The sequence below is a fragment of the Mytilus trossulus genome, unplaced genomic scaffold, assembly GCF_036588685.1.
Source record: "Mytilus trossulus isolate FHL-02 unplaced genomic scaffold, PNRI_Mtr1.1.1.hap1 h1tg000024l__unscaffolded, whole genome shotgun sequence".
Taxonomy (NCBI): Eukaryota; Metazoa; Mollusca; class Bivalvia; order Mytilida; family Mytilidae; genus Mytilus; species Mytilus trossulus.
In genome coordinates, this window is record NW_026963290.1 from 177,176 (window position 1) to 191,564 (window position 14,389).

General features: G+C 32.6%; 1 protein-coding gene across 3 annotated transcripts; it reads left to right on the plus strand.

Annotated features, from left to right (window-relative positions):
* The first annotated feature begins 780 nt into the window (after positions 1–780).
* On the plus strand, positions 781–7,672 carry LOC134698855 (ubiquitin-conjugating enzyme E2 C-like). 3 transcript variants are annotated; one of them, XM_063560522.1, is made up of 6 exons: positions 781–991; positions 3,904–3,931; positions 4,400–4,415; positions 4,664–4,734; positions 5,283–5,487; positions 6,078–7,672. In XM_063560522.1, exons 1-6 carry the CDS (start codon positions 885–887, stop codon positions 6,194–6,196), a joined length of 546 nt encoding a protein of 181 aa, XP_063416592.1. In that variant the 5' UTR covers positions 781–884; the 3' UTR covers positions 6,197–7,672. The 3 variants fall into 3 exon arrangements, with proteins under 3 accessions (XP_063416592.1, XP_063416594.1, XP_063416593.1); XM_063560524.1 differs by lacking the exon at positions 4,400–4,415 and adding an exon at positions 4,462–4,477; XM_063560523.1 differs by lacking the exon at positions 4,400–4,415 and having other exon boundaries at positions 4,648–4,734.
* Positions 7,673–14,389: the final 6,717 nt, after the last annotated feature.

Here is a 14,389-nt window from a genome sequence, read left to right on the forward strand (position 1 = left end):
ATTTAAAGTAATTTAATCTGTCTCAAGACAACTTAATAAATTTGTACAGGCTATCTAAGCAAGAATTTATTTGTACAAAAATATATTCACAAACTTTTGAGCCTGGACTCATGGGGATTTTGATTATGTGGTTATTTGGACTTTATTTTATAATAATTATTTGAATACCAGATGAAATATTTCATGATTATTTAAAAATCTGGGACTGTATTTTGAATATGTGTTTAAAAAAATAATTTATGATTATGTGATTATATTGGCAAAAAATTGTGATTATGTGATAACTAGGACACTCCCATGAGTTTCCTCACTGACTATTTTTAGATATCCTCAAGGTATGCCATGCAGGTATATACAGGTGCAACCAAGGATTTTGAAAATGGGGTCCCCAAACAAGCCAATCTCTAAATGAGGGCAACAAAAATAAAAGACATTAATTTATCATATATGATGATATATGAAAATTTGGTATTTAAATTAAAAACCAGGGGGGAAATTGCACTTGAAACCTGAGACTACTATATAACTGTGTTATAGTAGTCTCAGTTGAAACCAAGAAAAAAGACATATGACAGTATTTGAAAAGTATTTAATTGAATACTACACTGGGGAAATATATAATTGAAAGTTGTATCAAGGTTTGAATAGTGAAATAGTTATTTATACAGAATCTTGGTTGCAGCTGGGAGTGCTTAGGTTGCAGTAAAATATAATTCCGGATATCTATTTTTATCACCATGCTTGTGCACAGTTTTATTATTTTTCTTTGAGACGCTTGACTAGAACAAGAAAGCGCTCAAATGACATGATTGTTAGAAAGCTTTCTTCCCATTGGTCAATTGAAGCAAGTCGCACAATATTCAAAACCTGAAGAAATACGAACGATGGCATCTCATTCACAAAACACAAACCCAATCGTTGCCTCCCCTAGGAGTAAAGATGTCAAGAAACACGGGTCATCCTCAAAAGATAACCATTCAGTCAGCAAAAGGTATTAATGATGAAAAGTGTGTCCTCCGGTTTGTCGAGGAGTCTTCCGTCCTACTCCCAGGTTTCGTTGTAAAAATTATCAAGGACGTATGTTAGCATACGTCTTTGGTTAAATCATTTACTGACATGAATAATTTAGGTTCCATAAACAAATGATACTATATCTGTTCCATAAACAAATAAATTTTATCGGGTAGGTGCTACATATATTTAGGATTTAATTTTCATCACGCCCTGATGAACTTCGTTTGACCCAATACTAAAAGGCTTAAAAGTCCAAAAGGGGGGAATAACGGTATCAGGTCCGTTCACGCCAAATACACTTCTGCCCCATACACGTTTGCACCTCGCACATTCGCACCCAAGGTCTGTTTGCCGGTCTCACTAATTAGCAACAACAAGAATTTTAGCGACAACAAGAATAATTTTAGCGACAACAAGCGACAAGAAAACATATTTTTTTAATTAAATTGATTATTGCAATAAATATGCAAAAGAAAATAATTTTAGCGGCAAGAAAGTTAAAATTGATAAAAATATTATATTCCATTATGCCCGCTCCATATATATCTCCATTCGTTTATTCATACTTTGACTTTGATAAACAGATGCATACATTATCATATACATATTCTTCATATTTAAAAATTAAAAAAAAGAAGCTCAATCTCTTTCTTCTTCATAAATGTTTAATTTCTTCATCTACCAATATATTCTAATATAAACTTCACAATCTCTTTGAATCTTTCTTCACAAATGTTTTATTTCTTCGTCTATTTATATAATAAAACATTTTAATTAGACATATCTGCTCGTATATTTAAAAAAAAACATTACATACAAATTTCTATATATCTAATAAAAAAAATGTTTTATTGTCGCTAAATAGTCTTCTTGTCGCTTGATGTCGCTAATTAGTGAGACCCCTGTTTGCACTCCACTCGTTCGTGCCCAATTTTAATTCAATTCCAGTTGAATGATCGGAAAATCGTGATTGTTGTTTTAAATTGCTTTGGTGTAAATACTGAATGTATTTAGCTTAGTATGACATGTATGAGTAAAACATATAATAAAAAACACAAAACTTTGTTTTTAACAGCTTGGTCCCTATGATCTGAACCAATGAAACAATAAAATATAGTAATGCACTATTTTAACCAATTAAAAAATGATAAAATTTATTCAACACCCCAAAAAAAACGTTGTCAGAATCTCACTTTATTCTTATAAAATTGAGAAAGGAAATGGTGAATATGTCAAAGCGACAACCACCCGACCATAGAGCAAACAGCAGCCGAAGGCAACCAATGGGTCTTCAATGTAGCGAGAATTCCCGCACCCGTAGGTGTCCTTCAGCTGGCCCCTGAAATATGCATAGTACATTGTAGTACAGTGATAATGGAAGTCATACTAAACTCTGAATTATACACAAGAAACTAAAATGTATGCCTTGTTCACACGTACATTTAATTTGAATCAACTTCGTTAATCGCGTACACACATTCTTCTTTTTTAATTTGAATTGATTCGAATTGGCTAATTTCAATTAACTAATTCCCCTTAGAAATACGTTTTCGTTAATACGAATCAAAAGTTAACATTTTTGACCCAAAAAAAAATAAATGTCTGTTTCCTGCTGCCAAGGCAAATTAATCAGGGTCGGTAGGTCGGAATTTATTTTTTTTAATTTTTGCACTCCCTGCTAGATTTGCAGTCGGTTAAATGTCATGTTTGGTTAGGGTCCTGTACCCCAAAATGATTTAATCTCTTTAAAGAAGCTTTAATTGAATAATCCTCGCAGTGCTGACATTTTTTTTACATTAGTTGTAGCACATTTGTGCTGGGAGCAGCCATTTTGATTGTTTGGGTCTAGTAAGAAACGGATCTGGATCGGACTGGAAATGATTTTTTTCTGGAATTGATTAAAAAGATCTAGGGTCGGGGGGGGGGGGGGGGGGGGGGGGTGAGTCGGGGTCAGTCGGGAAACAGGAAACAGACATATATTTTTTTTGGCCTTAGGACAGTAAAGCAGTTTGATGCGCAATTGTTATTCAAATTAGAATTGATGTAACACGCTTTGAATGTGAAACCTACTTCAAATTAGTTAATGCGAATCAAATTCAAATTACGTGTGAACTCAGCATGATACAAAGTTATAGCAATACACCTAACCAAAACATGATTAAGAGTTGTTCAACACAAAATAAAACGTTGACAAATCCCACTTTATTTAGAAAGGATTATTAATTTTTTTAACAAAACACTATTGAAAACATGATTAAGATTTATTCAACACACACACAAAATGCTGTCTCACTTTATTTTGAGACAATGGCAACAAATGTACTTATAAGAATACACCTGCCAAAAATTGATTACAAAGTAATTAATCCATGTAATCAAACCAATTAAATTGGGCGCGAAAATGAAGGGTGTGAACGGACTTTGGGTGCAAAAGTGAAAGGGGCGATCAAACTCGGATTCAGGAATAACACAAATATGAAGAGAAGCTCTCAGAACAGGAGTTTCCCTAATTTTTGGACATGTGTTCCTCCGGCACAGTCGGGGTGTCCTGCTTGAGGTTAAAGTTTTTGGTCAAGGTAGTTTTGATGAATTTGAAGTCTAATCAACTTAAAACTTAGTACACATGTTCCTTATGATATGATCTTTCTAATTTTAATGCCAAATTAATAGGGTTTATACCCCAATTTTACGGTCCACTGAACATAGAAAATAATAATGTGGATGAGGCATTCGTGTACTATGAACACATTCTTGTTTAAAGTATGATTAGAGCAGCCAAATTCAATGAAATTTAATTTTCTTCTAGTACAAAAAATATAATCCAATCATATGAAAAAAGATATTTATCTCTCAGTCCAAGTTATCCAATATTTTATTTTTCTATTCTAGGTTGCAGCAAGAATTAATGACTTTACTTGTAAGTAATTTTACTATGTTAACATTTTCTGTTCGAAAGTAAAAGATTGCAACTTGACTGCAAAATGTTTCTGTATACATATGTTTAATTGTTTTTGCATGTTTAAATGAAACGATGGAGCAAAGAAGTCTGAATCAGTCGACCTATATTTTAAAAGAAAATATCTCAAACATTTAAAAAGCAACAAACACTAAATATGTTTATGTGTTCTTGTACAAAAATGTGAATGATTTTGCACTGTATGTGTGTTGATATAGTCTGTGTGTATTTTAGGTTCATTATATTAAGCATGTTTAGTAGAAATAACTATAATTTGTTCTGTACATGTAGCTGGTTTCACACTAATGTAACCTTATGTTGGTTATACTGTATGTTATCATGACTATTCAGTGAATTTTTATCGTGATTGGTTTTGGTGAAATTTCTATTAATCTATATTTTATCTGATAATTTGTTTTATAATTTTAGACATCTGGCGATCCAGGTATCTCAGCTTTCCCAGATAATGATAATTTGTTTTATAATTTTAGACATCTGGAGATCCAGGTATCTCAGCTTTCCCAGATAATGATAATTTGTTTTAAAATTTTAGACATCTGGTGATCCAGGTATCTCAGCTTTCCCAGATAATGATAATTTGTTTTATAATTTTAGACATCTGGCGATCCAGGTATCTCAGCTTTCCCAGATAATGATAATTTGTTTTATAATTTTAGACATCTGGTGATCCAGGTATCTCAGCTTTCCCAGATAATGATAATTTGTTTAAATGGATAGCGACTGTGAATGGTGCCAAAGGAACAGTAAGTAGATATAATAGAAGTACTCTCATTTTACAGTAATTTCCACACATTGTTCTATGAATTTAGTCTGTCATGTTTTACACAATTGTGCAAATGATTTGGTACATCGTACTGACCTCATATTTAGTCAGAAGGCTAAAAATGATGAGCAAAGATTTGTCATGCAATTTAATCCCTCCAGGGAACATGCATCAACACATAATAAATCATTTGTAATTTTGTTGTTTGAAATAAGAAAAGAAGGAACAAAACTTCATCTAATTGTATCAGTTCAATATTTGATTGTTCACCATGCAAAAAATTAAACTTTATAGTCTGTTAAACACCAACTAATTTGTTGGAAAGGTTTTATTTCCTTTGCAATGATATCAACATGTATTTATTTCGTCATTGCCATTGACAAATAGAATATATGTGAAACACTAAAGAGATTGGAACTATGTTTTATTTTTAATTTTGGAATAGAATAGAATTGAAATATACAACAATAATTTTAATATGTCATGAAGTTACACATCTGCCTCATAACGGTTGTTTTGTACTTTCAGGTATATGAAGGACTGCAATACAAGTTGACCTTTGACTTCCCAAGTGGATATCCTTACCAGGCTCCTACGGTCAGATTTGAAACACCATGCTACCATCCTAATGTAGACAAACATGGAAATATTTGCCTGGACATTCTAAAGGAGAAATGGTCAGCGCTGTATGATGTCAGGACAATATTGTTGTCATTACAGAGTTTACTAGGAGGTAATAATATATAAAAAGTGTACTTGTACTTTTTTTCGTGGGTACTTATTTTCACGAATTGTGTCTTTCAAACACGTTTGCATGTATTTTAGTTTAGCGATTTTATAATCATTGCCTTTTAGTTAAAAGGTTTGATTTTATCATTTGTGTAAAAAAGAAGATGTGGTATGATTGCCAATGAGACAGTCTCCACAAGACCAAAATGACATGGAAATAGCGACAATAGGTCACCATACTGTCATTAACAATGAGCAAAGCCCATGGCATATAGTAAGCTATAAAAGGCCCAAAAATGACAATGTAAAACAATTCAAACGAGAAAACTAACAGCTTTTATTTATGTACAAAATATGTGCACTTTTGAATAACTATACATCATGTACATTATTAAATAGTCTGTTCATCTGGAAAAAATCATAAAGCTAAGAAACAGGTAGAAGTGCAAAGCTTTCCCATGTGGTGTGCTTTGTTTTATAGTGCATGTTTATGTGGTACAAAGTTGGTGCATAACTGAATTTTTGAGAAAACCAAAAGGTACAATTAGAATATTTTTTTGCCCCATTAAACCATAATCTGCTTTGTATTTTCAGAACCAAATATAGACAGTCCGTTGAATGTGCAAGCAGCAGACCTATGGAAAAATCAGGAAGGATACAAGAAAGTGTTACTGGAGAAATACGAACAGGAAGTGACGAAAAAAGAGTCGTAGACATATATGTCGATATATTCTTAAAGTGCAATATGTTAGACAATGTTTGTGAATTACTAATCATAGATAATTTGTACACGTATTCTAAGGTGAACTAATGATGTAATGTATTAGTAAAATTTTTCTTGAGGATATTTTCAAAAGGTCATTGATACTACTGTGAAGAAGTTAATTTTCACCAAGTTTTAATTCACAATTTCTTGTTTTCATATTTTTCTTTTTTCATATTCTGGTCTCTTTTTGAGATTAAATTTTTGCTATCTTATCTTTTTACTAGAACCACTTCTGTACTTTAATGTAAAATATGCTTCTCAACTTGTTCTCTGAAAACTTTCAATTATGATTTTGATTGTTTAGACCGGTGAAATGTATTGTGTTACCATTTAATACTTGTAATTGGCATGGTCAGTCAGTAGGTTTTGGGGTTGTTTTTTTTTTAAATAAACAAGCTTTTTATGAATAAAAAAAGGAAAATAATGCAAATTTAAGATGTTATTTTGTAATTTGTCTTTTCTAATGTATATCTGTTGTGAATTATTTTGGTAACATTATTTAATACTGTGAATCAAATGTAATACACATTTTTAGCCTGAATTCCAAAGTCAGTCATCAAAATCTCAAATTCAATGAACATTCCTTGTTATGGTTGTGGTTTTAACAAACAAGATTGTTTTTTTGAAAGTTTTGTGTAAAGTGTACTGAACCTATTTTATTTTCAGGAAATTAGGAATAAAGGAAAATTTGACACATTGATCTCCTGGATAAAAAGAAGCATAATATTTATGACTGCTTGGTTAAGAAGATATGACCACTTGATGTTTTAAAAGATTTCAAACTACATTGTTTCACAAAATAATCTACAGGAGAAATATTGATAAACTTAATAAAAAAAAATAAAAAAATAGAGCAATAAAATTTTTGTTTCATTTATATTTAATGTTTTTACTTTATTAATGTTTTTATTTCTAATGCTATCAACAGAAATTGCAGTATTTTTTATGAGTTTTTTAAATCCAAAAAAATGTATGTATATATTGAAGGGACATTCTTGTTTATAGAAAGTATAAAAGGATAGCTAAGTCAGTTTAATTGACTAAAATCCTGCTCAATTTCAAACAAATCACATTGCCTAAACTTTATTTCATTTCCTAGATATGTTTAAAGCTATTATCAAACACCTGCTTAAGAAACAATTAGCTTGGAAACTTAAAAAATCAACTTATTAATGGAGAAAATTGTTTTCTTGGAAGTTTTAGATAAAGTAGAGAATAGTACAGGTGGATAACAAGAATGTCTCGACCCTACCCAAAAAAAATCCTTAGCAAGTTTTATTTTATAACATTTAAATTTCCAATTGAATGGTAATGTAATTGTCAGAGTTGATCATTATTCTTTATGTGTGTGTGCCTGTTTGTACTGTATAATATTTGTATCTCTTTTGTATATAAATAAATTATTTCTGTGTTTTTGATAGAACTTTTATCTTTATTTTATGTCAACGTCATTTGAAATGCTCATCACAACCAAATTGAACAAACATCTGTGATGAATATCTGTTTACACACTGTAAACCAACTTATTGGCTTGAGCCGTTTTCGTAAATAGAAAAAATACATGAGATTAGATCATGGCTAATCTGTAAAACTCAAATTTTTACCCATCAAACGACAAGTAAATTAGAGAATAGCAAAATTAAATACAATGTTTAGTCACTCAGGGGACCAGAAAGGGTCAAACACAAAATAAAGTATCCACGAAAGAAAATTGGTTTACAGTAGTTTCTGGTTTATCTTCTTGGTCAAGTGATCTTAGTAGTCAAACTTCTGTGAAATTAGCCTGTCATCACTGATGTTGGGAGATCAAACCCTGTGGCGCACCCAGTAGGTGGGCTGGAATCTAATCTGAATTGATCAAGATGGTAAGAGTTCTACTTAAGGCTGTTAGTTCTCTCCAGGCACATCAATTTCCTGCAGCTATAAAAACTGATCCCAAAATTAACCATGATGCTTAAAGTAGTATTCAACAACAATCAATCTTGGTAAAGAACAGTACAGAAGACATCATGATCTTCCATAAAAAAAATATTGTACATAACCCATACAAAAGAAGTTTGTATTAATTTGATCATTTACCACCAAGTTGAATTCACATGTCAGAATGTTCAGTAGTGTAAAGAGAGGAGAAATGCTTTTCAACAAGAGGCTGCTGCATTATAATATGAAAAAAACCATACAAGAGACATGTTAAACTTGTGTTAGAGAAATGTCATTCAATTGATTTATCCCAATCTTTTATCTTATGTCGGTCCATCTTTTGGTAGTTTATTAACTTATTATGATGTGATGTTAAATCATCCTACCAAGAATCACTTGAAAAAGGATCACATTCTAAAATTAACAACTGCAACCCCTTATTAACCAAAAATCTACATAGCCATAATTACAAATTGAAGTGAACCGATGAATGGTCCTAGAAAACAAGCTCATATCATATAAACATACTAAATGATGATAAAAATTCATAGCTGTTGACAAGGACATACAAAATGCTATCATCAGGTATCATTCACCACTTGATAGGTACTTAGAAACTTGTAATGTTAAAATACTTTGTTTTATACTAGAAAAACACAGTTTGATTTTTAAAAATGGCTAGATAACAAGGTAACACTGAGAGACAATGCCCTACCTAGACACATTCTGACTTGGCTCCTAATTAATGTCAGGTGTTTGATGGAGTAGCAGCAAAAACCCATTTAAAAGTTTCTGATTTGACAAGTCGATCAAGATGCTCTTGGTGTAGGTAGACAACAAGTTCGAAGATGCAGCTTATTGTGTTGGCAACTTTTGTCTCGCTTGCATCAAGTCTCAGGATGCAAGACATAAGAATATAAGTTTTCAGGGCTATTCAGCATCTCCGATATTATAATAAATAGTTCCACTATATTTGGTGTATGGAATGGTGATAATATGTAACCTTGAGTTGTCCTTGACCTCATTTTCATAGTTCACTGGTCAATGTTAAATTTGTGGTTTGGGATTTTTTCAATGTTCCATAAGAAATGCCGCAGCTATATTTGGTGTATAGAATGATTGTAAGTTGTATATTTTTGTTTGAAATGTTTCATTTGACCGTAACCTTTTTTTCATGATTCACTGGACGATGCTAAATTCTCTAGTTTGTTCTTTTTAAGTTACTACAAATGTATTAGTAATAATTCAACTATATTGGTTATATGAAATCATGGCATGGTTCATATCGTGACCTCATATTTATGGTTCAGTGGTCAATGCTCAATGTTTTTTATTAGGTCTTCTCAGATACTACATGTATAAGCAAAAGGCTAACTAAAATTGCAGGGTTTATTTGACCTTCACCTCATTTACATGTATCACTAATAAGGTTAAGGTTATGTGGTACTCCTAGTAAATCCTCATATTACAGACTTAACATAAATTCCATCAAAAGGGAAGCACTATTTGGACACATCACAAGGTCATGTGTTTCTCTGATAGAATTTTCAGTTAGTCTTGTATTATTTTGATTTTAGTTTCTTGTGTACAATTTGGAAATTAGTATGGAGTTCATTATCACTGAACTAGAATTTGTTTATGGGCCAGCTAAAGGACGCCTCGGGGTGCAGGAATTTCTCGCTACATTGAAGACCTGTTGGTGACCTTCAGCTGTGTTTTTTTCTATGGTCGGGTTGTTGCCTCTTTGACACATTCCCCATTTCCATTCTCAATTTCAATTTCAGTACATTCATTTAATTTCCAGAAATTTATCTTTGTAATATATGCTCAGATAGTCACAAAACAATGAGCAACCCATCAAGAAAACTACATAATTTTTGCAAGGTGCAGGAATCTACAAGTAATGTCTATTCTTAAAATACAAATGATGTAATTGTTAAAGTCATCTTTAAACTAGAGGCTCTAAAGAGCCTGTGTCGCTCACCTTGGTCTATGTGCATATTAAACAAAGGACACAAATGGATTCATGACAAAATTGTATTTTGGTGATGGTGATGTGTTTGAAGTTCTTACTTTACTGAACGATTCTGCTTCTTACAATTATATCTATCATGAACTTTGCCCATTAGTAACAGAGAACTATATTTGGTAAAAATTTACATAAATTTACCAAATGAATGAAAATTGTTAAAAATTGACTATAAAGGGCAATAACTCCTTAAGGGGTCAATTGACCATTTAGGTCATGTTGATTTATTTGTAGATCTTACTTTGCTGAACATTATTGCTGTTTACAGTTTATCGCTATCTATAATAGTATTCAAGATAACCAAAAACGGCAAAATTTCTTTAAAAATTACCAATTGGAGGGCAGCAACACAACAACCAGTTGTCCAATTCATCTGAAAAATTCAGGGCAGATAGATATTGACTTGATTAACAATATAACTTCTTGTCAGATTTGCTCTAGATGCTTTGGTTTCATAGTTATAAGCAAAAAACTGCATTTTACCCCTATGTTCTATTTTTAGTCGTGGCGGCCATCTTGGTTGAATGGCCAGGTCATCGGACACATTTTTCAAACTAGATACCCCAAAGATGATTGTGGCCTAGTAGTTTCAGTGGAGATTTTGTAAAAGATTACTTAGATTTATGAAAAATGGTTAAAGATTGACTATAAAGGGCAATAACTCCTAAAGGGGTCAACTGACCATTTTGGTCATGTTGACTTATTTGTAGATCTTACTTTGCTGAACATTTTTGCTGTTTACAATTTATCTCTATCTATAATAATATTCAAGATAATAACCAAAAACAGCAAAATTTCCTCAAAATTACCAATTCAGGGGCAGCAACCCAACAACCGATTGACCGATTCATCTGAAAATTTCAGGGCAGATAGTTCTTGACCTGATAAACATTTTTATCCCATGTCAGATTTCCTCAAAATGCTTTGGTTTTTGAGTTATAAGCCAAAAACTGCATTTTACCCCTATGTTCTATTTTTAGCGGTGGCGGCCATCTTGGTTGGTTGACCAGGTCACGCCACACATTTTTTAAACTAGATACCCCAAAGATGATTGTGGCCAAGTTTGGATTAATTTGGCCAAGTAGTTTCAGAGGAGAAGATTTTTGTAAAAGATTACTTTAATTTACGAAAAATGGTTAAAAATTTACTATAAAGGGCAATAACTCCTAAACGGGTCAACTGACCATTTTGGTCATGTTGACTTATTTGTAGATCTTACTTTGCTGAACATTATTGCTGTTTACAGTTTATCTCTATCTATAATAATATTCAAGATAATAACCAAAAACGGCAAAATTTCTTTAAAAATTACCAATTGGAGGGCAGCAACACAACAACCAGTTGTCCAATTCATCTGAAAAATTCAGGGCAGATAGATATTGACTTGATTAACAATATAACTTCTTGTCAGATTTGCTCTAGATGCTTTGGTTTCATAGTTATAAGCAAAAAACTGCATTTTACCCCTATGTTCTATTTTTAGCCGTGGCGGCCATCTTGGTTGAATGGCCAGGTCATCGGACACATTTTTCAAACTAGATACCCCAAAGATGATTGTGGCCTAGTAGTTTCAGTGGAGATTTTGTAAAAGATTACTTAGATTTATGAAAAATGGTTAAAGATTGACTATAAAGGGCAATAACTCCTAAAGGGGTCAACTGACCATTTTGGTCATGTTGACTTATTTGTAGATCTTACTTTGCTGAACATTTTTGCTGTTTACAATTTATCTCTATCTATAATAATATTCAAGATAATAACCAAAAACAGCAAAATTTCCTCAAAATTACCAATTCAGGGGCAGCAACCCAACAACCGATTGACCGATTCATCTGAAAATTTCAGGGCAGATAGTTCTTGACCTGATAAACATTTTTATCCCATGTCAGATTTCCTCAAAATGCTTTGGTTTTTGAGTTATAAGCCAAAAACTGCATTTTACCCCTATGTTCTATTTTTAGCGGTGGCGGCCATCTTGGTTGGTTGACCAGGTCACGCCACACATTTTTTAAACTAGATACCCCAAAGATGATTGTGGCCAAGTTTGGATTAATTTGGCCAAGTAGTTTCAGAGGAGAAGATTTTTGTAAAAGATTACTTTAATTTACGAAAAATGGTTAAAAATTTACTATAAAGGGCAATAACTCCTAAACGGGTCAACTGACCATTTTGGTCATGTTGACTTATTTGTAGATCTTACTTTGCTGAACATTATTGCTGTTTACAGTTTATCTCTATCTATAATAATATTCAAGATAATAACCAAAAACAGCAAAATTTCTTCAAAATTACCAATTCAGGGGCAGCAACCCAACAACCGATTGACCGATTCATCTGAAAATTTTAGGGCAGATAGATCTTGACCTGATAAACATTTTTATCCCATGTCAGATTTCCTCAAAATGCTTTGGTTTTTGAGTTATAAGCCAAAAACTGCATTTTACCCCTTTGTTCTATTTTTAGCCGTGGCGGCCATCTTGGTTGGTTGACCAGGTCACGCCACACATTTTTTAAACTATATACCCCAAAGATGATTGTGGCCAAGTTTGGATTAATTTGGCCAAGTAGTTTCAGAGGAGAAGATTTTTGTAAAAGATTACTTTAATTAACGAAAAATGGTTAAAAATTGACTATAAAGGGCAATAACTCCTAAACGGGTCAACTGACCATTTTGGTCATGTTGACTTATTTGTAGATCTTACTTTGCTGAACATTATTGCTGTTTACAGTTTATCTCTAACTATAATAATATTCAAGATAATAACCAAAAACAGCAAAATTTCTTCAAAATTACCAATTCAGGGGCAGCAACCCAACAACCGATTGACCGATTCATCTGAAAATTTCAGGGCAGATAGATCTTGACCTGATAAACATTTTTACCCCTGTCAGATTTGCTCTAAATGCTTTGGTTTTTGAGTTATAAGCCAAAAACTGCATTTTACCCCTATGTTTTATTTTTAGCCGTGGCGGCCATCTTGGTTGGTTGACCGGGTCACGCCACACATTTTTTAAACTAGATACCCCAATGATGATTGTGGCCAAGTTTGGTTCGATTTGGCCCAGTAGTTTCAGAGGAGAAGATTTTTGTAAAAGTTAACGACGACGGACGACGACGGACGACGGACGCCAAGTGATGAGAAAAGCTCACTTGGCCCTTCGGGCCAGGTGAGCTAAAAATGGAAAACAACATGTTTAATAATTTATTGCATCCGAAGCGCTTTTATGGGTTTAAAATTGGAAGTTATCTCCCATAGTCCAAAAATGTTGTTGAATCAACTTATTGATACATTTGTAATGCAATGTTTAATTTGACTTCCCACTGATAAGAAAGGCAATCTTCACCATTCTGTGCTTACAAGCACTTTGATTTATTGATGTTATTGGTTTTGCTTTAGCTTTCACTTAGATCTGTGGTTTTATGGTTTTTGTGTTTTGTATAAATCTGAAATATTAAGCAGGATTAGATAGGGTTGCCCCACCCCCTCCCCAAACATGTTAAACTCCACAACATTCTGTATATGTCTATTCCAAATCAAAAGCCTGTAATTCAGTGGTTCTTGTTGCTGTATTTCATATTTGTTATGTACATTAATCATGTTTGCTATGTGGTATGGAGTTTGCTCATTGCTACAGTGACCTATAGTTGCTTACATTTAGTTCATTTGTTGTCTGGTGGTTAGTTGTCTCATTATATATCTTACCCTATCTCCTTATCAAATAAAAAGTTGTAACCCACTGTGAATTCATTTATTTTTGTGTGTATCAATTTTCATGTATTGAGGAAACTTGCAATTTAGTTGTGGTTGATTTCGTGGTTTGTACAATTCCTGCATACAAAGCCTATACAAAATTTGTAATTTGTTGAACATTTAAATTCATGGTTCACCTGCACCCAGGAGACCCACACAAATTGTTATTCAAAGAATAATAATGAATCCATGGACCACTTTTTGTTACATTCATTAAAATAAACTACATTGCAGTTTTATTGATTAAACTCCCATTTGGCCCGAGAACACAGTTATTTCGTAGTGCATTTCTTTTAGACAATAAATTCAAATTTAAAAAAATCACACCTGCTCTTTCTCAAAAAGATTTTTACAGCGTAGTTAACTACCAGTGAGACAAATAATATCAAAATAATAGAAACTTCTACCAGCTCTAACTCAAAATATTGACAATTCTGTG